The sequence below is a fragment of the Globicephala melas genome, chromosome 17 (genome assembly GCF_963455315.2).
Source record: "Globicephala melas chromosome 17, mGloMel1.2, whole genome shotgun sequence".
NCBI classification, from domain to species: Eukaryota; Metazoa; Chordata; class Mammalia; order Artiodactyla; family Delphinidae; genus Globicephala; species Globicephala melas.
Window position 1 is genome coordinate 79,777,919 of NC_083330.1, and position 24,249 is coordinate 79,802,167.

The following is a 24,249-nucleotide window of genomic DNA, read 5'->3' on the forward strand; positions in this document are numbered from 1 at the left end:
GCCGCCAGGGGACGCCGCCGCGAGCCCCGTGCACATGCGCCGGCGCGCGGCACGCCGGGAGCAGGAGTCCCGCCGGGGGCGTGCGCTGCATGCCGGGAGTCGGGAGCGTAGTCGCGCTGGCTCCGCCCACAGCGCACGTGTGGGGTACTCGCGCTGTCCGGGCGAGTCCGGGGATGCTTCGGGCGAAGAGGGGCGACCCCGGCCCGGGTCACCCGGGGCCCTGGGTGCGACGGGCGGAGAGGGGCGGCTGCTGGCCAGGTGATGCCGAAGCGCTCCCTCCAGCCCCGCGGTCCGCACCACGGCCGACGATGCCTGTCAGATCGCTCCTGAGATTCTTCCGAGCCCCTTCGGTGCGGTGCAGTTGACATTTCCTACGTGTCGGTGTGGATTTGGTGTAATTTTACCTACTCAAACCATGTTGGACTTCCTGGAAAAGATTTCACTTTTCCTCGATTCTGGAAAGTTATCAGCCACTGTCTCTTAAAATATTGGCTCTCCTCCATTCTTATAGGTTCTCCCTATGTATCTGTCAAGCTAAACTGGACGGCCTGTGTCCTCCGTGTCTCTACGATTTTCTCTCTTTTTGCTCTGTCATCTTAACTCTTGGTAATTGCTCAGTTAAGCTTTACTGTTGTTCTATTTAGCGTTTTCTAATCTGCGTTTAGCCTGCTCTTCAGGCTTTTAAAAATTATTATTACCTATACAGTATTCATTTCCAGAAGTTGTAGTATTTGACATGCATGTCGATATAAATGGAAGCTAACCAGCCTGAAACTCCCACAACAAAACAGAGAAGCCCACACCACTCCGTGGCCACAGCCCGGATCCCATTCGCACAAGGAACTGCAAAGGGCTGAAAGCTCAAGCTCAGAAGCGCTCAGTTGAGTTCCGCTTCCGGCCTGCAGCTCACTCCCTCAGTGCGCCGCTGCTGCAGTGCTTTGCCTCCGGCTCTGATCGGGACTCGTCACCACTCTTTGACTTCCCTTTTGGCCCATCCTCACACTGCACTCGCATACACAGGAAAAATGGTCTCTGCTCTCCCGTCTCTAGCTCCCTCTCCGTTGTGCACACTTGAGAAAGCCCAGTCTGGAGGAACCCCACCATTCTCCATCATGAATGCTGCAGAAGCATCACAGACCTGTGCTGGCTGGCTTCGCTTTAAACTTAGAAGGAGCACTTCACGCTCCTTGGCAATCTTGTGATTTTTCTCCAGAGGGTAAGTCTCCCGTTCCCCAAAGTGAGCATAGGAATTTCTTAGGCCTCTCTAGTTCAGCCTCCCAGATGAGAACAAAACTTCTTATCACCAAACCCAAAGGCCCGCCCATATCTATCCCTGCCCTTCACCTGCCCTCCTGAAAATGGGCAGGCAGTTTCCCTGCTCCTATACAAGGCAGGCCCTCCTCTGATGAACTGGGACCCACTGCCTCTTGCATTCTCAAAGATTTTGTTTATCTGTCTCCTCTCCTGCATCATCTGTTTGTCTCTCTCTGTTTTATTATTTGCATGAGCATACAAAGCCACTGATATTTCTCGTTATAGAAACAAAATGCCTCCTTTAACTCCACTTATCCCTCCCAGGTCCTTGGGTCCCCTGGTGGCCATGCTTCACAAAAGACTTACCTGAACCTCACCATAATATTGTTTTTGTTTGTTGGTTTTATTTTGTCTTTTATTGAAGTATAGTTAATTTACAACGTTGTTAGTTTCAATTGTATAGCAAAGTGATTCAGTTATACATATTTTTTTCAGATTCTTTTCCAATATCACAAGATATTGAGTATAGTTCCTTGTGCTACACAGTAGGTCCTTGTTGTTTACCTATTTTATTTATAGTAGTGTGTATCTGTTAATCCCACACTACTAATTTGGGATGAATGGATAAAGATGTGATACATATATACAATGGAATATTATTCAGCTATAAAAAAGAACGAAGTGATGCCATTTGCAGCAACATGGATGGACCCAGAGATTATCATACTAAGTGAAGTAAGTCAGACAGAGAAAGACAAATATCATATGATATCACTTATTTGTGCAATCTAAAAAAATGATACAGGGAATTCCCTGGCCGTCCAATGGTTAGAACCTGGCGATTTCACTGCTGTGTCCCGGGTTCAATCCCTGGTCGGTGAACTTAGCCACAAGCCATGTGGCATGGCCAATAAATAAATATGTTTTTAAAGATACAAATGAACTTATTCACAAAACAGAAACAGACTCACAGATATAGAAAACAATCTTATGGTTACCAAAGGGGAAGGTGAGGAGGGCTACATTAGTAGTCTGGGATAAATTAACTACATTAGTAGTTTGGGATAAATTTATAAATAAATAATAAATTATTGAAAACATAGATGTGGAATTCGTACATAAAAATTGTTAACTGAATGCCAACATACAAAAACACAGAATGCTTAAGGATATACAAGAATGTAAGGATAGGGACTTCCCTGGTGGTGCAGTGGTTAAGAATCTGCCTGCCGATTGCAGGGGACATGGGTTTGAGCCCTGGTCCGGGAAGATCCCACATACCGCGGAGCAACTAAGCCCGTGTGCCACAACTACTGAGCCTGCTAGAGCCCGCGAGCCACAACTACTGAGCCCATGAGCTACAACTACCAAAGCCTGTGTGCCTAGAGCCGGTACTCCGCAACAAGAGAAGCCACCGCAATGAGAAGCCCACACACCGCAACGAAGAGTAGCCCCTGCCCGCCACAACTAGAGAAAGCCCGTGGGCAGCAACGAAGACCCAACACAGCCAAAAATAAATAAATAAATAATTTTAAAAAAGAATGTAAGGATAACATCAGAAAAATCTATCCGTGTAATTTAGCATATCATCAGACTAAGGATAAAATCACCTCCTCTCAATTGTTGATAAAAGTCAGCATCTCTTTATGATCAAAAAATTTTTAACTGAGACTACAAAGGAAACTTTATTAACCTGATAAAGGCTATATTCCAAAATCCCACACAAATTATTTTCAACAGAGAATCTTTGGATACAAACCCTTTAAGGTCAGGAGCAAGAAAGGATGCCTTTCTTGGTGGGTGTTGGTGGGTGGAGGCGGGTGTACTCAGCCGATGCAACAATAAAAGAAAAAAAGGAGCCTAAGGATTAGAAGAGAATAACCTGAAGTCTCAAAAATTGAAGATAATATGAAATTCTACACAGAAAATATACAGAATCAACAAAGTATTAGAATCAGTGAGTTCAGTAAGATCTGCTCACAAAACCCAACAATGGTTCTCTACAGATGAGAAACCACCAACTGCAAAATATGATGGAAAGTGAGATGCCCTTCACAACACCAACGGAAGCTATAAACCATGTAGGCATTAAGCTAATTAAACATATACAAAACCTTTATAGAGGACACATAAAAACTCTATGAAAGTATCTTAAAAGAAAGCCTAAATAAATGGAGAAACATACAATGTTCATGGACCAGAAGGCATAACACTGTAAAGATGTCAATGCTCACTAAAGTGGTCTAAAAAACCAAAATATTAATAATCTAGTTCTAGTAAGATTTTTTGAGGAATGTGAAAAACATATTTTTTAGATATACATGGAAGAATAAAAGTCTACAAATAGCTAGTTCAGTTTTGAAGGAGGACATACAGCAGGCAGGTACTCTACCAGATGTTAGGATCTACTCCAAAGCAATGGTACTTGATAGGCTCAGGAACACAAATGGACCAATAGAACAGAAAAAAGAATTCAGAATCTCACTAATGTATAAAAAGTAATGGGGAAAGATTGATTATTTAATGTATTCTTTGTTGAGGAATTATTTGAAGAAACATGAAGCTGGATCCACATCTAATATGTATAAAATTGGGTTCCCAGTAGATTATCCACATAAATATGAAAAGTAGAAGAAAGTAAAACTGAAATACTTCTAAAAAAAATAGAGGTGAATCTTTATGACCTTGGAGAAGGTAAAGACTTATTAAAACCACAAAACTACAAGCCACAAGGTAAAAAATTAACTAATTTGACTACCTCTGATTTAATTTCTACTAAACAGATGACAGCACAGTTAAAATTAATAGATGATGGACTAGCAGAAGACATTTGCAGTCTAAATCTGACAAGAGATTGGTATCTAGAATATACAAGAGCTCTTGCATATCAACAACGAAACAAAACAAAAAACAGGAACTCCAATAGCAACATAGGCCAGAAACAAAAACAAAAAACATATACATATGAAAAGACAATTCACGAAGGGGGAAAGCCCACATGTTATTTGAGGAGATCATGAAACTCACTAGGAATCCATTAAGGACAAATTGAAACAACCATGATATGCATCTGATTGGCAGAAATAAGAACACTGTGTAACACTTAGTGTTGGGGAGGGTGTAGTGAATTGGGAACTCTCAGGCACGGCTACCGGGAGTGTAAATGTACTCAGCAGCTCTGAAGGGCAACCTAGCGGTAGTCAGTGAAATTAAGCGTGCAGATACCTTATGAACAAGCAACCCGTTCTTGGATAGATAATCCAGAGGAATTTTCATTCCTAGGGACCAGGTAAAAAGATACGCAGCACTACGTGATTTGCAGTGATGGGGAATAAGAGGCAACTTAGGTGTCCATCATCAGGGACAGACGCGCAGACTGACAGTGCTACGCAGCAGTCAGGGACAAAGAACCAGAGGTATGGAGAACAAGAGAAGATCCTAAAAACAAGGCGCTGCGTAAAAAATTAAGTGAAGTGGGCTTTATAGCACAACATGTAAATTAAGTCACATACACCACACAACAGTGCATATTTTACAAGGAAAAAACATATTAAGGACGCGTATAAAACACCTGCACCTACGTGATGGAAAGGAAGAGCTGCGGAGTCAGGGACACGTTGATAAACGAGGAGAATCGCCTGCTCCAGACAGGAAAGGGCCCGGGGCCTGCGTGCAAAGGCGCCGCCTCCCCTCCGCTGCCCGGCCGCACGCAATCCCACTGAGGACCCCTTTTCTTCCCACTCGCCCCTGCAGGACGGGGCCAGGAAGTCAGAGTGCTCCAGCATCACCTCTGGCTCCGTCCCGGCTGGGCAGCGGCGTGGGAACAGCGGCCTGGCGCCCCGAGGGCCCGAGCACAGGCGGGACAGCGTGGACCCGCTGGGACCCGCTCCGGCCTCCTAACCACGCCCCTCACGACCGCCCCTGCACCCGGTCACGCCCCCAACACCCTCCTCGCCCCTTCCTTGACCGTGCCTCACTCGGGACCCTGGCTTCGCCGCGTTCCTCAGATCCCAGTCACACCTTCCCGGGCCACGCCCCTTGCCCAAGGACGCGCCCCCAGGAGACAGCCTCTTAAGCTCCTCGACGCTCCGCCCTGACCACGCCCCCGTGGACTTCACCGGGGCCACGCCCCCACGGCTCACTCCCTCAGGGGCCCCTCTCCCTAGCTGGCTCTGGGCTGTCAAACCCAATCAGATCCCTTCCCTCCAGTCCGAGGGCCGCTCCCCACCTGCAGTGGGCTCTGTGCCAGGTCTGGGGCTCTGCCCACGAGCAGGGACAGGCCGATGGTCCCCTGGGTTGGTGGTAACTGGTTTCCACCTTAATCCGCTTACAGCTCATCAGAAATTGCTTAGGTGTTCTATCAGGGACGCTCTTTATTCCCCAAGGAAGCTGCCTCGGCACACCAGGCTTGGTATAATTTTTCCTTTACGGTAGGTACTGTCATCATTCTCTCTTCCGGGTGGAGACGCTGAGCACAGAGTTGAGAAACTTGGCCAAGGTCGCCCAGCAGTCCGCTGATAGGACCAGGGGCTCAGCCCCACGCGTCCTAGGGAGTTTAGAGGAGAGGGGTGGACGCGCCCCGACCCGCTCTTTTTTCTCCCCTGCAGGAGGCTGGTTGCTGAGACGTCAAACAGCCTTCAGACCTCCTTTGACTTTGCTGCCTGGAAAATAAGACAGGCTGACTCATTTTTTAAAATATTTTTAACTTTCATTGAGATATAATTGCCATACAATAAACCACACAAATTTAAAGGGTACAATTTGCTGATAAGCTTTGATGTATTGTTTAATTTCACATCTGTGAAAGAATTACCACAATCAAGACAGTGAACGTGGCCGGCACTTCCCCAGTCTTGCAGGCCCCAATGAATCCGCCCTCTTACCCTCCCCCACCCCATCTCCAGGGAACTCTGCTTTCTGTCACTACCTATTAGGTCAGTTTCATTTTCTAGAATTTGGTGTAAATGGAATCCTTTTCTCCTAGGGGAAACATCTAGGAGTAGAATGGATGGCTCATATGCGAGGTGTATGTTGGACTTCTTATGAAGCCTCCAAACCATTTTCCACGTAGCTGCACCACTTTCCATCCCCACCAGCAGTGATGAGGGTTTCATTTCCTGCACATCCTCACAGACTCTTGACATGGCCAGTCTTTGTTTAAATTGTGGTAACACACACACACACACACCATAAAATTACCGTCTTAATCATCTTTAAGTGAACGGCTCAGTAGTGGTAAGTATATTCATAATGTTGTGCAACAGCGCTCCAGATCCAGATCTTGCAAAACTAAACCTCTCTGCCCATTAAACAACTTCTTATTCCTCCCTCCCGTCAGCCACTGGCAACCACCACTCTACTTTCCATTTTTATGAATTTGATTACTTTAGATACCTCATATAAGTGGAATGTATTTGTATTTGTCTTTTTGTGACTGACTTATTTCACTCAACATAATGTCCTCCAGGGTCATCTATGTTGTAGCATGTGTCAGAATTTCTTCTGTTTTAAGGCTGAGTAATATTCCGTTATATATACACACCACATTTTGTTTATCCATTCGTCGATGGACACTTGGGTTGCTTCTACCTCTTCACTATTATGAATAATGCTGCTATGAACATGGGTGTGCAAATATCTCTTTGAGATCCGTCTTTCAGTTCTTTTGGGTATATACCCAGAGATGGGATTGCTGGATCAAATGGTAGTTTTTTTGGGTCTTTTTATAAATTTATTTATTTTTGGCTGCATTGGGTCTTCGTTGCTGTGCGCGGGCTTTCTTTAGTTGTGGCGAGCGGGGGCTACTCTTTGTTGCGGTGCCAGCCTTCTCATTGTGTTAGCTTCTCTTGTTGCGGAGCACGGGCTCTTGGCGCGCAGCTCAGTAGTTGTGGCAGCAGGCCTAGTTGCTTCGCGGCATGTGGGATCTTCCCGGACCGGGGCACGAACCTGTATCCCCTGCATCGGCAGGCGGACTCTCAACCACTGCGCCACCAGGGAAGACCCTTTGCCCATTTTTAAATCTGGTATTTATTTTGTTGTTGTTGTTGAGTTGGAGTTCTTAATATATTTTGGATATTAACCTCTTATCAGATATAAGATCTGTAAATATTTTCTCCAATTCTGTGGGTTGCCTTTTCACTCTCTTGATTGTGCCCTTTGATGCACAGAAAGTTTGTCTGATGTAGTCCAATTTACCTATTTTTGCTTTCGTTGTGTGTGCTTTGGTGTCATATTCAAGAAATCTTTGCCACACGCAGCCCATTTGGGTTTCAGGAGAAGAAGGCTCCGGGGACCAGCACTAACTGCAGCAATGCTGCGCGAATCCACGGACCCGCGGACCCATTTCTCCATCTGCTTTTCTCTGTACATTTGATTCTTCTGTTCTTTGAGACCTGGCCACCTCACAGATCACTGGCTTCCCCTGCAGATGGGAATACAGCTGGCTTTGCCTCTGCCTGCACTCTGGTCTAAGGGCATCATGTCTCCCGCAGAGCAGGGCCACCCATGGCAAGAACTGGGTGGGGGGGGTGTTTGTTTAACAGGGAGCATCCGGCAAGGGCAGGCACCCAGAATGCCCCCTCTGCCCGTGACCAGAGCCTTTCTTGTACCCGTTACATCCTATATGAGGGGAGTTTACAGTTAGACAGGTACTTGCTGCCTTGAGGGACCTCCACACTGGTCCATGTGCCTGTCCTGGAGCCTCCCCCAGGCCATGCTGACTGGACAGGGTGCTGCAGGCTCTCTGAGCCTCTGTACAGCTGAGCGGCAGGTGCCTGTCCCTGCAAGGGCTAGTGACACAGACAATGCACTGAGTGCCAGGGTGAGGGGCCCCACGTGGAGAAGCAGAGGAGCCAGCCTCCACAGAGAGATAGAGAGGAGAGAAAGTCCTGGGGACAGAGGGGTCCAAGGCTTCCAGGACAGCCTCCTGCCCTCTTTGTGAGCCAACTCTGTGTCCTCCCAGCTGGGTCTCCTCCTCACGGTGAGCAACACCCAGGGCCCCCACTCCTTGCGGTCGGATGATCGCAGACCTAAGGCGCAGGCAGACGTCCTGGACAGTGCACAGGTCCTGGGAGCCAGTCCCTGCCCTGGACACACCTGAGGACATGACCTCATTGAGCAGCTGTGCCCACCAAACTGTCCGGCTTCCCTGAACACAGACGTGGGTCCACAAGTGTCCCGAGCCATTGCCTGCGCTCCGGCTAGTAACCCTGGGGAACAGAAGGTGGGACTCCCCCCAAGGAGCCCTGGGCACTCATCTCTGGGTCCAGTCCAGGTGGGAGGGGCCAAGGTGGCCCGAGAGGCTGGGAGGCTGCTGGACACACGTCCGGGTCCTCCTCTCCATTGCCCTCCGCCAAACCCCATCATTCAGTGTCATCCACTTGTCTCCTCTAGCCGGAAAACACGAGCCCATAATCCATCCCAATGCTCCCTTTGGGTCTCCTGCTGTGAGGAAAGGGACAAAGAGAAGGGACAGTCAGGCAAAAGATGTGAACGGATACCTCACTAGAGAAGATTTATTTTTATTTATTTATTTATTTTAATTTACTTTTGGCTGCGTTGGGTTTGGGCTGCGCAAATGGAGAGCAGCTGACAGCTTCCTACATTTCTGTACTAAGTTTCTAAAATCTGGAAGCATGCAAAAGGGGAGTTACCCCGCCTCCACAGTCAAGTGGATCGCTGGCTGCAGCAAACGCCGCATTCTAAAATCTGTGAAAGAATGTGCACGTGCAGCTCAATCCTCCCCGAAGTAATTAATGGTAATGACGTATATAATGAGGTCCTTACAGTAGAAAATAAAGGCTAGAAAGCCACCGTGAATTTCAAACTGTAGGTATAACGGAATAGTTGGTTGTTTACATAAAATGGTTGTTGAAAAGTTTCCGGCTTTTTCCACAGTGGATTTGCTCCCAGACACAGGCGTTTAAAAACCACCACTAGGGCTTCCCTCGTGGTGCAGTGGGTAAGAATCCGCCTGCCAATGCAGGGGACACAGATTCGAGCCCTTGTCTGGGAAGATCCCACATGCCACGGAGCAACTAAGCCCGTGTGCCACAACTACTGAGCCTGCGCTCTAGAGCCCGCGAGCCACAGCTGCTGAAGCCCGCTCACCTAGAGCCCATGCTCCGCAACAAGAGAGGCCACCGCGATGAGAAGCCCATGCACTGCAACAAAGAGTAGCCCCCGCTCGCCAAAACTAGAGAAAGCCCATGTGCAGCAATGAAGACCCAATGCAGCCAAAAATAAATAAATAAATTTATAAAAACAAAGCAAACCAAAAAAATGGATCTCCATTTCCTTACAAAAAATAAATAAATAAAAAACACCACTAAGCCCAAGCTTAAACGGGCAAGGAAAAGACGTCGTCGTCGCTGGATACGGAGCTCAGGTGCGTCCACCTCTCCTGGCTGTCTGCCTCTCAGCTATGGTGGGAGTAACAAAGGAGCCGTGGAGAACTGTGGGGGGTGGGGAGGGAGCCTGTGGGGACGGGAAGGGCTCCCCTACGTGGCTTCAAGCTCAGCATGAGCGCCATGTCCCCACCGGCCTCCCTGGGGAGACCCAAGACCAGCCAGCATTCTGTGACCATCAGTGACGCCCCAGGACACAGAGACATTATTGAAAACATGACCACAGGCGCATCTCAGGCTGTCTGTGCTGTCCTGGTTGTTGTTGCTTCTGTCTCCAAGAATGGGCAGACCCCTCCCTGAGCAGGCCCTCTGGCTTACACACTGGTGTGACACCACTAACTGCAGGTATTAACAAGATGGGCTCCACTGAGCCCCCTATACCTGGTAGAGGTGGCAGTGCAGTGGAACCGAGCTGCCCACAGCCCGTCCAGCTGACAAGCCCTCGCGTCCACCGCTCCAGCACATCCACACAATTAGTGCATTGGCACCAAGCCTGTGGGATGAGAGGAGATGGGGGTTCTCAAACCCAGCGGAGTGGTCACCTTTGTCCACGTGCACAGTGGTAGCTTTGAGTGAAGCTCTTCTTGGGGAGTGTGGACTTCAGCGTCAAGAACGTGTCTGTTAAAGTTGCTCATCGTGGCAACAGCAAAAATGATCCAGCAACGCAGGTGGCTGGCTTCACAGCCCAGGTGACTATCCTGAGTCATCCAGGCTGTGTCAACACTGGCTGGGCATCTGCTGCTTGCAAGTCTACTAAGGTGAAGAATGTTGATCACTGTTCTGGGAAGAGTCTGGAAGATGGCCCCAGATTCTTGAAACCTCGTGACGCTTCGTTCGTTGAAATGGTCCCCAGCAAGCCCATGTGTGTTGAGAGCTTCTCTGACGATCCTTCTCTGGGCCATTTTGGTATTTGTGACATGAGATGGACAGCAGCTGTGAGTGTCATCAAAGCAGTAGGCGAGAAGTCTGCTGTACTGGAGCTGGCAGGAAAGTTCAGAAGGCTAAACGAATACACTTAACCCTTGAGCCACGTGGGGATTAGGGGCACTAACTCTCCACGCAGTTGAAGATCCGAGTATAACTTTAGTTCCGTATCTGCAGATTCAACAACCCTAGATTTTTTTATTGGAAAAAAAAAAGCTGCATATAAGTGGACCCACAGTTCAAACCTGTGTTGTTCAAGGGTCAACTGTATTGTCCCTAATACCTGCCACCAACTCTTAGCCTGTGGTGGAAGAACGGTCTCAGGACAGTCTCAATTGGCCATTTTGGTTTAATAGTAAAAGACTGGCTAATGAGAACAATGCATCATAAAATCTTCAGAAGAAAAAGAGAATGTTTTGTGGACCGTTGTTGCAGGGGTGTTGCATGGCAGTTTCAAGTTACTAGTTTTTAAAATCAGAACCACTTTTTTCTTAATATTTATTTGGCTGTGCTGGGTCCTAGCTGCGGCACACGGGTTCTTCGTTGCGGCATGTGGGATCTAGTTCCTTGACCAGGGATCGAACCTGGGTCCCCTGCATTGGGAGTGCGGAGTCTTAGCCACTGGACCACCAGGGAAGTCCCCAAATCAGAACTTTTTAATGGAAACAACTGGACCAAAACTCTGTCACAGAATTTTGAGACCCATTAAAACAAGGTTTAATGAGAAAAAAAAGTTTTGGATCAGATTTCCCAAGTTGACCCAATCCAAGGGGAAAGGAGGAAGGCCTGAGAGGAACAGGTGTGAGGCACAGCCACCCAGACCTCCTTCCCACCAGGCCGAGCCAGGAACACCGGGTCTTCAGAAGTCGGGAGGTGCGGATGAAGGCCAGCAGGGTGCCGGCCCAGGGGCTCCCCATTGTCAGGCCTGGGGGGAGGAGCAAGGTGTTGCCTCACACAGGTCAAGAAGGGAACGGGAAGGGGGATTTCTGAGTCCTGTCCTCAACTGTGGGCTCCTCGTGGGGAGAGGGAGACGCAGCCTGTCTGGTGCTTCCTCGGGTCCTGTTGGGGGTAACACAGGAGTGCGGTGGAGGCAGTGGTAGAGGCCAGGAAGGCTTGATGAAGGAGGACTGGAACTGCCTTGCAGACGGTGGGATGACGGCACAAGGGGACAGAAGCGGCACAAGCAAAGGTGCAATGTAGCAAAGATGGGAATGTGACTCTGGAGCTGGCAGGGCCTGGCTTTTTGTCTCCTGGAGACTATGGGCTCTGTCCTGGAGGCCGTGGAGGGTTTGCAGGTTTTGAGGAGCGAGGCATCGTCAAGGAGGGCTTCAGAGTTAATCTTCAGGCCATCCAGGAATGAGGACTGTGTGGGATCCGGAGAGGTGCTCGGTGAGGCTCATCTCACCTGTCTCCCGGGCGTAATATAGAGGCTTCTCTGTTCCTCAGAGATTGTAAATCAGTTTCTTGATCACCCAAACCTCATGATCCATTTCCTTCACGTAGGATTTGAGGGTAGAGAAGCTCTCGTGCAGCTTGTGGCGGAGTGGGGCCCCTGTGGTTAGGGAGCCAGAGGGAGGCTGTCCAGAGACAGGCTCACCAACCCTGGTCTGCTCCTCAGGTTTGCCCTGGTGCTGAGACCAGGTGCCCTGTCCTCCAGGAAGTGGACACAGAAGAGCAGAGAGCCAGGGCACAGGGGAACTCACCAAGGGCCCATCCGTTGTCAGTGGTACCAGTGCTGCTGCCAGGAATGCAGCCCTCTTTGAACACAAGTTTCAGGGGAAGCTGGGAGATCTGGGAGTGGGTCTTAAGATTCAAATTTCAGTGGCTCCAAGCGCTGACAGCTGCTGTTTCCATCCCCATTGTAGGGATCAGACTACAGATGTGGTCACTGCCCTCGGCTGTCCGGCCACAGGTCTCCCAGACAGTGCCTGGGTGGCGTCTGCACACATCCGGATCTTCACGTGTCCATTTTCTTTTTTCCTCTGAGGCTTGGAGTCTAAGCGGAATGGAGGTTTCCTCAGACTTTCTCTAATGAGTGAACAAGTTTCTGCTGAGTTAAAGTCATTTCTCTTGCCCTCTTGGGAAGTAAGTTTAGGGTTGATGAAGCTTTAGAGTGACTCCAAACTATTCGGTAGCACACCTGCAGTCTCTCATCTGTCCTCACAGAAGCCCAACTGCACCCACTGTGAGTCCCTGGGGGGAATAACAGAAGCATGGGTTTGGGGCCGGACAGATGGATCTGAATTCACTTAGTATGCAGTCATAGACAATCTGTGTAACCTCCAACCTTAGTCTTCTTACCTGTAAGATGGTGATGTTAATACCTGCCTGGTGCGTGCGGGGCACTCAGCACAACCTGGCACGTGGCAGGTACTCAATGAATGTCAGATACTGTCCTCATCACGTGGATTTTACCAGGTTCACGCCCAACAGGCAGCAATATCTCTATGAGCTCTGAGTGCTTAGGAGATAACTGTTTCCTTCAGTTAGTGACAAGACCCAGGTTCTGACTTAAGCTCCTCGGCTCGTGCTGTGATTTTATCTTTAACCACAGCCACCGAGAAGCCCTCCCAAGGGCTACCAGAAGTAGTTCTGACTCTCCACAGACCCCAGCTGATCCATGAGGGTTCCCGCCACCAAGGACCGTCCCTACAGTCCTCAGACCCCAGGGTGCCGCCTCCCTCATCATCTGCGCAGAACTTAACAAGCCCCAGGGGACCAGGGCCTCTTCAAGTTGGGTGATCAAGTGCCTCAGTGGAGTCAGCGACCGTCCTACGCCTACAATTGTATCGCAGCCCGCGCGACTCCTTTACGCTCGGCAGGCCCTGCACTCGGAACCCGGCCCACCCGGGAGGCCTCGTTAGCCGACTCCCGTCGGCCGCCCGCCTCACCAGCCAATAAGCAGCCCTGTGCCCGCCTCCGCTGGACCGATCGCAGGGGAAGGTCCCCTGGGGCCAAGTCGCCTCCACCCTGCGGCAGCCGCCACTGCTTACGATGCTGGGCCCTAGCGATCCCCAAGTCAAGGGCTGAAAGAGAACCGCCGGAGCCCCGCCCGGAACCCCGCTCTCCAGCCCTCGGTTTCCCCAGCCCCTCTGCCACAGCGGACCGAGGAGGGCGGGACGCCGAGAACCATAGAGTCGAAGGTCTTCCCTGCGTCCTAGAGGGACTCGAGGGCGTACGCGCAGGCCCCGCCCCGGGACTACTTCCGGCGGTGCGGCCAGTCCCGCGGGTGGGCTCGGCCTCTTGGGGGCGCCCGGGTCTCCGCGAGGCGTGGGGGCAGCCGTCTGATGTTGGTTAAGGGCGGATGTGACTGAGGTCCCCTCAGCTAGGGGCAGCTGGGCCTGCGGAGGCGGAGGTGGCGGTGGCCCAGGCGGCTTCCGCGATATGCTCGGTCTAGGGAAAGCCCCTCAGAACGCAGCTCAGTGCGAACGAAAATCCTGTATCTCCAGGCTGACTTCTCGAGCACGTGTCAAACTTTCCCAGGGTTCCGGTCCGATTTACGGTCTCATCCTGCATCCGCTGGGACTGCGGCCCTTGAGGGCTCGAGTCTCCAGCCCTAGTTGACTCCAGTTACTGTCCGTCTAGGCCCGGCGAGGCGTATCTCCTTGTGGTTGTGACTTGCATATCCCTGAGAGCTAATTATGTTGAGCATCTTTTCACGTGCTTGTGGACCATCTGTATATATTTTTTGCCCAAATACCTATTCAAATTCTCTTCCAATTTTTAAATTATTTATCATTTTACTGTTGAATTGTGAGAGTTATTTTTGTGTTCTGGATACAAGTCCCTTATTTCAAATATATGGTTTTCGAATATTTTCACATTTCCGTGCGTTGTCTTTTCACTGTCTTGATAGTATCATTTGCAGCACAAAAGTTCTTAATTTTAATGTGGTCCAATATTTCTAGTTTTGTTTTGTCATGTGCTTTTGGTGTCTTTTTCAAAGAATCTGCTTTTGGTTTTATTCATCCACTCTGTTTCCTTTTTTTTTTTTGGCGCACCACTGAGGGATCTTAGTTCCCCCACCAGGGACTGAACCCTGCCGACAGTGAAAGTGCCAAGTTCTAACCACTGGACTGCCAAGGAATTCCCTGTTTTTATTTATTTATTTATTTATTTATTTATTTATTTATTTATTTATTTATTTTGGCTGTGTTGGGTCCTCGTTGCTGCGCATGGGCTTTCTCTAGTTGCGGTGAGTGGGAGCTACTCTTTGTTGTGGTGCATGGGCTTCTCATTGCGGTGGCCTCTCCTGTTGCGGATCACGGGCTCTAGGCACGCAGGCTCTAGAGCACAGGCTCAGTAGTTGTGTGGCGGCAGGGCTTGGTTGCTCCGCGGCACGTGGGATCTTCCCAGACCGGGGCTTGAACCCGTGTCCCCTGCATTGGCAGGCGGATTCTTAACCACTGCACCACCAGGAAAGTCCCAGTTCATTTTCTCTTTATTATTTCTTTCTACTTCCTTTAGGTTTGGTATTTTTTGTCTAGCTTAAGTTGAACATTTAATTTGATTTTTAAAATTCTGACTTACAATTATTAAAGGACAAGTTATTTGCTAAAAGCTCATAAATTAATGGTCAGAAAATTGGACTTAGTGATAGGCTGGTTTCTTCAAGCTTCTAGGTAATAGAAGTTGAAGAAGGTAGTAAGGGAAAGGGAAGCCCCTGGATATTTTATGGGAGGGAAATGGGCAAAAAGAGAACAAAATTCAGGATAAATGGAAGAAAAGGGCTGCCTTTTTCTCCTGACTCTCTGGAATTTGTTTAATAAGTATGGAAACAGAAGCAAGTACTGTGGTTTTTCTATAGCTATCTTTTACAAGTCGATATTTCTTGCTTTTGGATCACATGGATTTAGAAAAGGTATCGTTTTGTTTTTAGCCTTTTTTAAAATTTTATTTTATTTTATTTTTGGCTGTGTTGGGTCTTCGTTGCTGTGCGTGGGCTTTTCTCTGGTTGTGGTGAGCAGGGGCTACTCTTCATTGTGGTGCACAGGCTTCTCATTGCTGTGGCTTCTCTTGTTGAAGAGCACAGGCTCTAGGCGCGTGGGCTTCAGTAGTTCTGGCACGGGGGCTCAGTAGTTGTGGCTTGTGAGCTCTAGAGCGCAGGCTCAATAGCTTAGTGGTTGTGGCGCACCGGCTTAGTTGCTCCGTGGCATGTGGGATCATTCCCGGACCAGGGCTCGAACCCATGTCCCCTGAATTGGCAGGAGGATTCTTAACAACTGCGCCACCAGGGAAGCCCTGACATTAAAATACCACTTTATGGAGATAAATGCACATCCCATCAATTCACCTATTCAAAGTGAACAACTGAGAGGCAAAGTTCGCGCGCATTTTTGTGCAGGCGAGCCTCCCCGCCCAAGGTCTGTACTGGGCACCCCCCCACCCCCAGGCCCAGGCCCCCCACCCCCGTGCCCCCAGACCCCGGCAGAGACCCCCTGCTTTTCGAGTGCAAACGAGGCATCAGCCATCCGAGCGGAGGACAACCGGAGGTGCGTCCTGCGCGGTCGGACCCGTAAGACCAACCCGGCGGCCTAGGCCCCGCCCCACAGGCCGCGGATCACCGAGGGCGGGTCCTCCCGCTGTCCTAGAGGTGCCCCCCGGAGGTGACAGGGGGGGTCTCTAGGTCGCTTCCGGGAACCAGGCCGCGCTTCCGGGAACCAGGCTGCGCTTCCGGCTGCGAGCGCCTTTCTGCTCCGCTTGGGACCCCGCGACAGGTACGGGGGCGCAGCGGGAAGCGGGGATGGGTATGGGTCGCCCTGCTTGCGAGGCGGCGAACGCTCTGGAGGCAGGAGGCCGATCCAGCAGCTCGGGACCGGACCACAGGGCACTGACCGCGGCCGGGGCGGCGGCTCGGAAGAGCTTGGGTGGCCGCCTCGGGGCGCTCCTTCCTCCGGGCCGGAGGGCAGCGCGCTGGCCTCCAGGGACCGGGGCTTGAGCGGCAGGCGGCGGGGCTGCGGAAGGCTGTCCCGATACTGGCCAGGCCCTGAAAGAAAACCCGTGGGTGGTCGTTGGCAGCCGGGGTGAGGGGGCCCGGCCTTCCTGGGAGAGTGGGGTACGAGGAAACCAGTGGGGAGTTCCCCGTGCGCCCGGGCCCGCCGCGCTGAGGCCCGCAGGCCAGGGGTGGGGGCGCCTTGGGGACAGCTCTGCTCGGCACCTGGCGCGGCTGCGGTGGGCCGGGCGCTCCTGCAGAAGCAGGTGTGGGGTGTCGTGCTGTCCTTCAGGTGACGTCTCAGCCCTTTTCTCCAGGTACTGCACCCACCTCTCTTAACACCTGCGCCTCAGCCCTTCCTGCCTAAGGGACGCCGTCTGGTCTCCCCCCTGCAGGGACTTCTGAGTGGACGGGCCTGGGTTCTAGTCCTTGACTTGAGCAGTTGATTCCGCCTCGATTTCCTTGTTGGTGGGGTGAGAACGATAACCCGCTCGTGCAGAGCCGTGTGCGGCTTGGAGGTGGAGTAGCTGAGTGATCTTGGAGTGGTCAGTGGCAGCGGCAGTGGCTGTTGGGTCCTTGTGTTCTCTGGACCTTTCTTCTCTCTCATTCTTTAATCCGTTATTTATTTGGAGAACTTACGTTGCTCTCCTGTTTCCTGATTCTCTTTCTTCTCTCCTCCCCACCTCATCTCCCTTTTCTCCTGGCTCCTGCCTCCCCTCTTCCAGGGACTGGAGAGGGGCCCCTCCGCCACCTGCTTCCAGGGCACCTTCCGTCATGCTGGCTGTCATCAGTGGTTCACACCATCAGCATCTGGGAGGTGGAGACCATATCAGTCCTCATTCACTGGCCCAAAGGACATGGGAGTCACTGGGCTTCTCTTCCGCCCCCCTTCCAGGCAGTTGCTGCTGGGACCTCCTACCTGGGCTGCCGGTCAAAGAGCAGGAAGCAGCGATGTCTGCCATGGGTCCTGCAGCTCCACACCTGCATCGCCCTGGTGACAGTCACAGTGGCTGCATGAGTTTCCTGGGCGCCCAGCTGCCTCCAGAGGTGGCAGCAATGCCCCAGCTCCTGAGGGACCTGGAGAGGGGCACATTCAGAAAGTTGCTGAAGCTGGTGGTCAGCAGCCTGCAGGGGGAAGACTGCCGTGAGGGTGTGCGGCGCCTCGGGGCTGGTGCAGACCTGCCTGAGGAGCGTCTGGGTGCCCTGATCGCCGGCACACACACCCTGCTCCAGCAGGCCCTCCGGCTGCCCCCGGCCAGCCTGAAGCCCGATGCCTTCAAGAACCAGCTCCAGGAGCTCTGCATCCCCCAAGACCTGGTCGTGGACTTGGCCAGTGTGGTGTTTGGGAGCCAGCGGCCTCTCCTTGACTCTGCGGCCAGGCAGCAGGGGGCCTGGCTGCCCCATGTTGCCGACTTTCGGTGGAGGGTGGACGTGGCCATCTCCACCAGCGCCCTGGCCCGCTCCCTGCAGCCAAGCGTCCTGATGCAGCTGAAGCTCTCGGATGGGTCGGCCCTCCGCTTCGAGGTCCCCACGGCCAAGTTCCAGGAGTTGCGGTTCGGTGTGGCCACAGTCCTGAAGGAGATGGCCGACCTGGAGAAGAGGTGCGAGCGCAAACTGCAGGACTGAGCCTTGCTCGCCAGTCCCCTTCTGGTCACCGGGGATAGCTGGCTCAGACAGGTGTCTCCAGAGCAAAGGCCGCCCTTCCCAGGAGGCACTCCAGTGAGTGTTTGAGTGTAATCGTGCATTTCTCTAAGTGAAGAAGACAGCTGTGTCTTTCCCTTTCTTTGGAAGTAAAGCAGCTACACAAAATATGTTCTCCTGGGTAGGCATCAAACTGCAGGCCCCGTCCCCCCAGCTGTCAGTTGGTCTTGTTGCCAGGTAAGGGCACCCACTGCTCCGGTGTGGCCATGTGTGGTCTAGTCACAGTCTGGGGTCCAGGCCAAGGCCTTTGTGAGGACACAGAGGTTGCTCAGGCTGCCCCCACCTAACGACTGAGCTCTTGCTCCTGTGATTTGGGGAACCCTGTGCTTCAGGGTGCACGTTTCATTCCCCTGTCTTAAATCCCTGACCTTATGGAGAGCATTCTAGTGGGGCGAGGGAGGCATTACGAAGTGCATAATACAAACAAGTGGTGTAGCTCGTGGGAGGATGGGAAGTGGCGCAGGAGGCAGAGCAGCCTTTGGAGATGGGGGGCAAGGCTGTGGGAGAACTGGGCTGTCATTTTAAATTGGGTCGTGGGGGGACCTCCCTGGTGGCCCAGTGGTCAAGAATCCTTCCAATGCAGGGGACGCGGGTTCGATCACTGGTCGGGGAACTAAGATCCCACATGCCGTGGGGCAACTAAGCCTGCGTGCCACAACTGCTGAGCCCACGCGCCGCGAACTACAGAGCCCACGTGCTCTGGAGCCCACGCGCTGTAACTAGAAAGAAGCCTGAACGCTGCAACAAAAACCAGACACAGCCAAAAAAAAAAAAAAAAAATCAGGGCATGGGTTGCGCCTCCTTGAGGACATGGTACCTGAGCAAAGACTTAAAGGAGGCGAGGCGGAGGGAGCAGCCTGTGATGCACAGGCCACGTGGCTGCAGCAGAGTGGGGGCAAGGTGAGTGGAGGGCACAGGGGGCAGCCCTGAGGGCCTCTCAAAGAGCTTTGGCTCAATTCTGAGTGAAATGAGTGTGATGTGACAGTTGTTTTCAAAGGATCACACTGGATGCTGTGTTGATAGCAGAGCCTAGGGCAGCAGGGTAGGAATTGGGAGTCTGGTGGAGTTGGCGGTGGCAGGGGAGACAGGAGCAGGGGCCTCGCCTGGGTGCCTCTAGGGTGGGAGTGTGCAGAGCCCGTGGCCAGCCCTGCACCCTGCAGCATAACCACACCCCAGGTAGGGGCCTGGCGTGTCCCTGCCTCCATGGTCTGCCACGAAACCAGGTCACAGGTCTGGTAGTATTAATAGGCCCGAGCATCATGCAGGAACCTCCTCTGAAAACAGAAAATGAGCTTGGGTGCCCACCTGGCACCTGCCCTTCCCCGGCGCCCCCTTCCTGCCCCCTGCTCCATGCCACGACCCATCAAGAGCGGCAGTGTTTGCTCTGTGCTGTTTCCAGAACACTCCCATGATCTCGGTTAATTAAGGCCTTTCCCTGAGTGAGGGTCCTAGCAAGTTAGGTGTGGGCCAAGGGCACAGAGGAGGCCACCCTAAGGTGCTGCTGTGCGCTCGGAGCTAGAGTTTCAGAGGCCAGGCTGCAGGTGGGGCCCCGTCTTGGCTCAGCTGAGGAGTGCAGACTCCCCAGGTCTCCTTCAGCGTCAGCTGGCATCCTTGGGCTCTGCTCCCCTGAGGACAGGAGCTGGACCGGGCTGTGCTCGCTGTTGCCCAGGCCTGCTCAGAAGAACGTGCACAGGTGAGCTGAGCACCACATCTGCCTCCACCAGTGATGGAGACTTTCCTGTCAGTCACTGTGCTGTGACGTCTTCCTCGACCACTGGGCATGTGTCAGGAACATGTGCTCATTATGATACATTTGGAAAAGCCGAAAAAGTAAAACGAACAAAAAAGTAAAAAGATTCAAAAAGCTCCTTTGCCCATAGACGGTCATGGAGAAACTGCCTTGACCAGACTTGACATTTACGCTCTGTGCTGTCTCTGTGTTAACACAGCTCTGTTCATGTAACTCTTCCTGATATGAGGGTCTGTCTAATGGCAGCAGAACATGCATCTTCCTGGTGGGCGTGCCAGGTTTCTCTTGGGCAAAACAAACAAAGCACCACAGACCGGGCAGCCTATAAGACAACAGACATTGATTTCTCACAGTGCGGAGGACTGATGTCCGAGGTCAGGGGGCCAGCAGGGGCGGGTGAGGCCCTCTTCCTGGCTGCAGACTTCTGTGTCCTCACGTGGAGGAAGGGGCAAGGGAGCTCTCTGTGGGGTCTCTTATCAGGGGGACTCCACCTTCGTGACCGAAGCACTCCCAAAGGCCCCACCTCATAACACCCTCACATTGGGCATTAGGATTTCAACATATACAGTTTGGGGACACAAACATTCAGACCAGAGCAACTGCTGTGTTTCATTTTTTTTCTTGATTAAAAAATCACTGATGTTGGGACCTTCCTGGTGGCTAAGTGGTTAAGACTCTGCGCTCCTAATGCAGGGGGCCCAGGTTCGATCCCTGGTCAGGGAACTAGATCTCACATGCTTGCTGCAACTAAGAGTTTGCATGCCACAAGTAAGGAGCCCTCGAGCTGCAACTAAGACCCAGCACAACCAAATAAATATTTTTAAAAATCACAGTGAGGACTTCCCTGGTGGCGCAGTGGTTAAGAATCCACCTGCCCATGCAGGGGACACGGGTTCGTTTCCTGGTCCAGGAGGATCACACATACCGTGGAGCAACTAAGCCCATGTGCTGCAACTACTAAGCCCATGTGCCGCAACTACTGAGCCCTCATGCTTTAACTACTGAAGCCCACACACATAGAGCCCGTGCTCCGCAACAAGAGAAGCCACCACAATGAGAAGCCCATGCACCACAATGAAGAATAGCCCCTGCTCTCCGCAACTAGAGAAAGCCCGTGCGCAGCAACGAAGACCCAACACGGCCAAAAAAAAAAAAAAAATCAGTGATGTTATGCAACTAGATATGCAACTAGAGATTATCGTACTAAGTGAAGTCAGACAAATACCATATGATATCACATGTTTGGAATCTAAAATGCATACGATACAAATGAACATATCTATGAAACAGACACATGGAGAAGAGACTTGTGGTTGCCAAGGGGGTGGGGGTGGGGGAGGGAAGGACTGGGAGTCTGGGATGAGCAGATGCAAACTAGTATATAATGAATGGACAAACAACAAGGTCCTACTGTAGCGCACGGGGAACTATATTCAATATCCCGAGATAAACTGTAATGAAAAAGAATATGAAAAAGAATATAACTGAATCACTTTGCTGTACACAAGAAATTAGCACAACATTGTAAGTCAACTATACTTCAATAAAAAAAATTTTAATCATTGATGTCAATAGGAAACGGTAGAAGGATTTTATATTAAAACTGTTTAGAAGTAGAAACAGGGGAGGCAGAATGTGACCACTTTCCCCATTGAATCATTCCATGTGTGGACTTTTGTTTTGGCTTCTTAACACAGTGTTGTAAGAAAAGAATGTGATCATTTTAGGGGCTTCCCTTGGTGGCACAGTTGTTAAGAATCCTCCTGCCAATGCAGGGGACACAGGTTCGAGCCCTGGTCCGGGAAGATCCCACATGCTGCGGAGCAACTAAGCCCGTGCGCCACAACTACTGAGCCTGTAGTGCCACAGCTACTGAAGCCTGCTTGCCTAGAGCCTGTGCTCTGCAACAAGAGAAGCCACATCAATGAGAAGCCCACGTGCCACAACGAAGAGTAGCCCGTGCTCTCCACAACTAGAGAAAGCCCGCGCGCAGCAACGAAGACCCAACGCAGCGAAGAATAAAGTTTTTTTTTAAAAGAATGTGATCACGTTAAAGCCCTTGGTATTATGTCCCTAACGACCCAAAGCACCACCTCGAGCGCCCCCTACAGGCTAGACGCTGTCGACCAGGCCCCAGCCGAGCGCAGAGAAGGTACAGGTGGAACCACCAGGTGCAGGCCCTCTGCCGGGCGCGTGTTAACTCATTAACTCACAGGCACGAGGCCTCTCCGCCTCACGGGTGACTAAGCGCAGAGAGGTTTGCGTCTTGCCTAACGACACACAGCTGATGGGGGAGCTGGCAGTCCGTTCTCCGCCAGCCTTCCCTCCCCATCTGTCCTTAGTCCGCGGACTCTGTGGGCATGCGAACCTGGTGGCAGGGCAGGCTCTTGGTGCCGGCTCCCGTGCCCTGAGCTGCTGTGTCCAGAGTGAGGACACACGTTTAGGGTCGAGGGCCACGGGCTTGGGGGCGTCTGTTTTGCCGGTTACCGCAGCGAAATTGGACCAGTGCAACCAGGAACGGAGACCTGGGGTCCGAGCCCGGCCGACGTGCCCCAGCAGGTGCTCTGGGCTCTGCTGCCACGGAGTGGCCCCCGTAGCTGCGACGCCGTGGCTCTAAGTCACGTGCCTGGCAGGGACGCACACACCCCCTTCCCGAGGGACCCTCCCAGCATCCTCTCGGTTGTCCTGGCAGCCAGGGGTGCTTTTCCGACTGAGGCTGGGAGTCCCGCGAGTCAGCACCAGGATTTGCACACCCTTTTGCCCATCAGGCGGCAGAGACCCCCTTGTCCTTGTGCTCCTGGCGGGGGCTGTCTGGCTCTGTCTCCCCAGCCCTGTGGGTGTGTCCACCCTGCTGGTCTACGCCCTGGAGGGTCGGCAGACTGGGAGGGCCCTGGGCCCCTTGAAGTCACCGTGTCTACACGCGCTATCTGCTCCCATCTCCACCCTCGGGGGTCCCAGCCAGCAAGTGGGGGTGTAGAGCTCTGCTCGCTCACCTGCTTCCCTCCCCCTCTCCCAGAAGGCACCGTCTGTGCCTTTTAAGTCACTGGTCAGGAACGTCAGGACCAGAACATTATCTCCATCCTCAGGAGGCTGGAGGTGGTGGCCCTGACGGCGCTGCCCCTCCCACAGCGGCTGTGGGGCAGCCCTTTCCCCCGCTTCTCCAGCTGCTCAGCCAGGAGAGGGTCGCAGAGCCCTGCCTCGGCCCTCGGAGGAGCTCTTGACAGCTCTGATACTGCAAACTCTGGGTTGTTCATTTGTGAGCCTTCATGTTTCTGTCTCAAGGAGGGACACATGGGCAAACAGTGACACAAAGCATACAGGTGGTAAGTGGCTTTCATGAGACGGAGAAGATGGGCAGCAGGCTGTTCCCAGGACTGTTGGCTCCTGGGGCTGGACAGAGCCAGGGGATGAGAGCCACCAGCCTCCAGGCCGCTCACAGATTCTGGCCTCACCGTGGGTACGGGGAGGCAGACGTGATCCAGCTTGAGAAGGTCCCTCCAACTGCGGGTCACAGGCTTGCGGGCCAGCAGTGGTGGCCTTCTCACCTGCGTCGAGAGTGGCTAACTTTTCTCTAAAGGGCCAGAGAGTATTTTAGCTTTTCAGGTCATAATGATTCTCAGTTCTGCCATCGTAGCTCAGAAACAGCCAGAGACATCTAAACCAATGGGCATGATCATGTTCCAATAAAAATGTCCTGTGGACACTGAGATTTTAAGTTCACATCACAAAATTTGTTCCAACCATTTAAAACCCATTCTCAGCTCCAGGGCCGTACAAAACCAATTGGGGGGTGGGCGGTGGCTCTAAGTGCTACACTTCCCTGTGCGCCTGCAGGGCTCCCTCAGGCTGCAGAGGGACCATCCACCTTCACCTGCGGTCAGTCTCTACCCCAGACCTGGACTTGAGGGCAGGGGCCAGCCCAACCCACCTTTGTCCCCAGGCAAGAACAAGACCTTGTACAGATGTTTGTACCTGGAAAATTACAACTGTGTTGACCTTATTTAGATCTCTGTGGAAACTCTTTTTGCTGGAGAATTTTCTCTCTTCTGTGGGCCTCTGAAGCCTCGCCTCAAAGCCTGGATGTGCCCCAAATGCATCATTCATTCATTCAACAAACATTTCCCAGGCTCTGAGTGCAAGCCACACACACAAGGGGACACAGGGATGTGAAAACCCACCTGGGCTCTGCACACACACCCCATGTTATTTGTGAAGCTTCCAGAATGCTCAGAATGTCATAAATCAAAGCTTAATCTGATAATTGAGACAAAAAGCAATTTCAG

General features: G+C 52.0%; 1 protein-coding gene, 1 long non-coding RNA gene and 1 other non-coding gene across 8 annotated transcripts; 2 read left to right on the forward strand and 1 right to left on the reverse strand.

Annotated features, from left to right (window-relative positions):
- Positions 1–189: 189 nt before the first annotated feature.
- COMMD5 (COMM domain containing 5) lies at positions 190–22,059 on the forward strand. Of its 6 annotated transcripts, none has more exons than XM_060287590.2 (2): positions 190–1,216; positions 17,411–22,059. In XM_060287590.2, the coding sequence occupies exons 1-2, from the start codon at positions 1,117–1,119 to the stop codon at positions 18,139–18,141; spliced, it is 831 nt and encodes a 276-aa protein (XP_060143573.1). In that variant the 5' UTR covers positions 190–1,116; the 3' UTR covers positions 18,142–22,059. The 6 variants fall into 6 exon arrangements, with proteins under 6 accessions (XP_060143573.1, XP_060143572.1, XP_030732096.1 ...); XM_060287589.2 differs by having other exon boundaries at positions 1,198–1,216; positions 17,241–22,059; XM_030876236.3 differs by lacking the exon at positions 190–1,216 and adding an exon at positions 16,158–16,300 and having other exon boundaries at positions 17,241–22,059.
- On the reverse strand, positions 5,989–13,697 carry LOC132593768 (uncharacterized). Its single transcript, XR_009559582.1, has 3 exons — positions 12,885–13,697; positions 10,041–12,776; positions 5,989–8,697 (listed from the first exon to the last, which is right to left on the reverse strand). It is a non-coding gene; the product is annotated as an uncharacterized lncRNA (long non-coding RNA).
- Positions 20,617–20,689, forward strand: TRNAR-CCU (transfer RNA arginine (anticodon CCU)). The gene has a single exon. It is a non-coding gene; the product is annotated as a tRNA-Arg (tRNA).
- Positions 22,060–24,249: the final 2,190 nt, after the last annotated feature.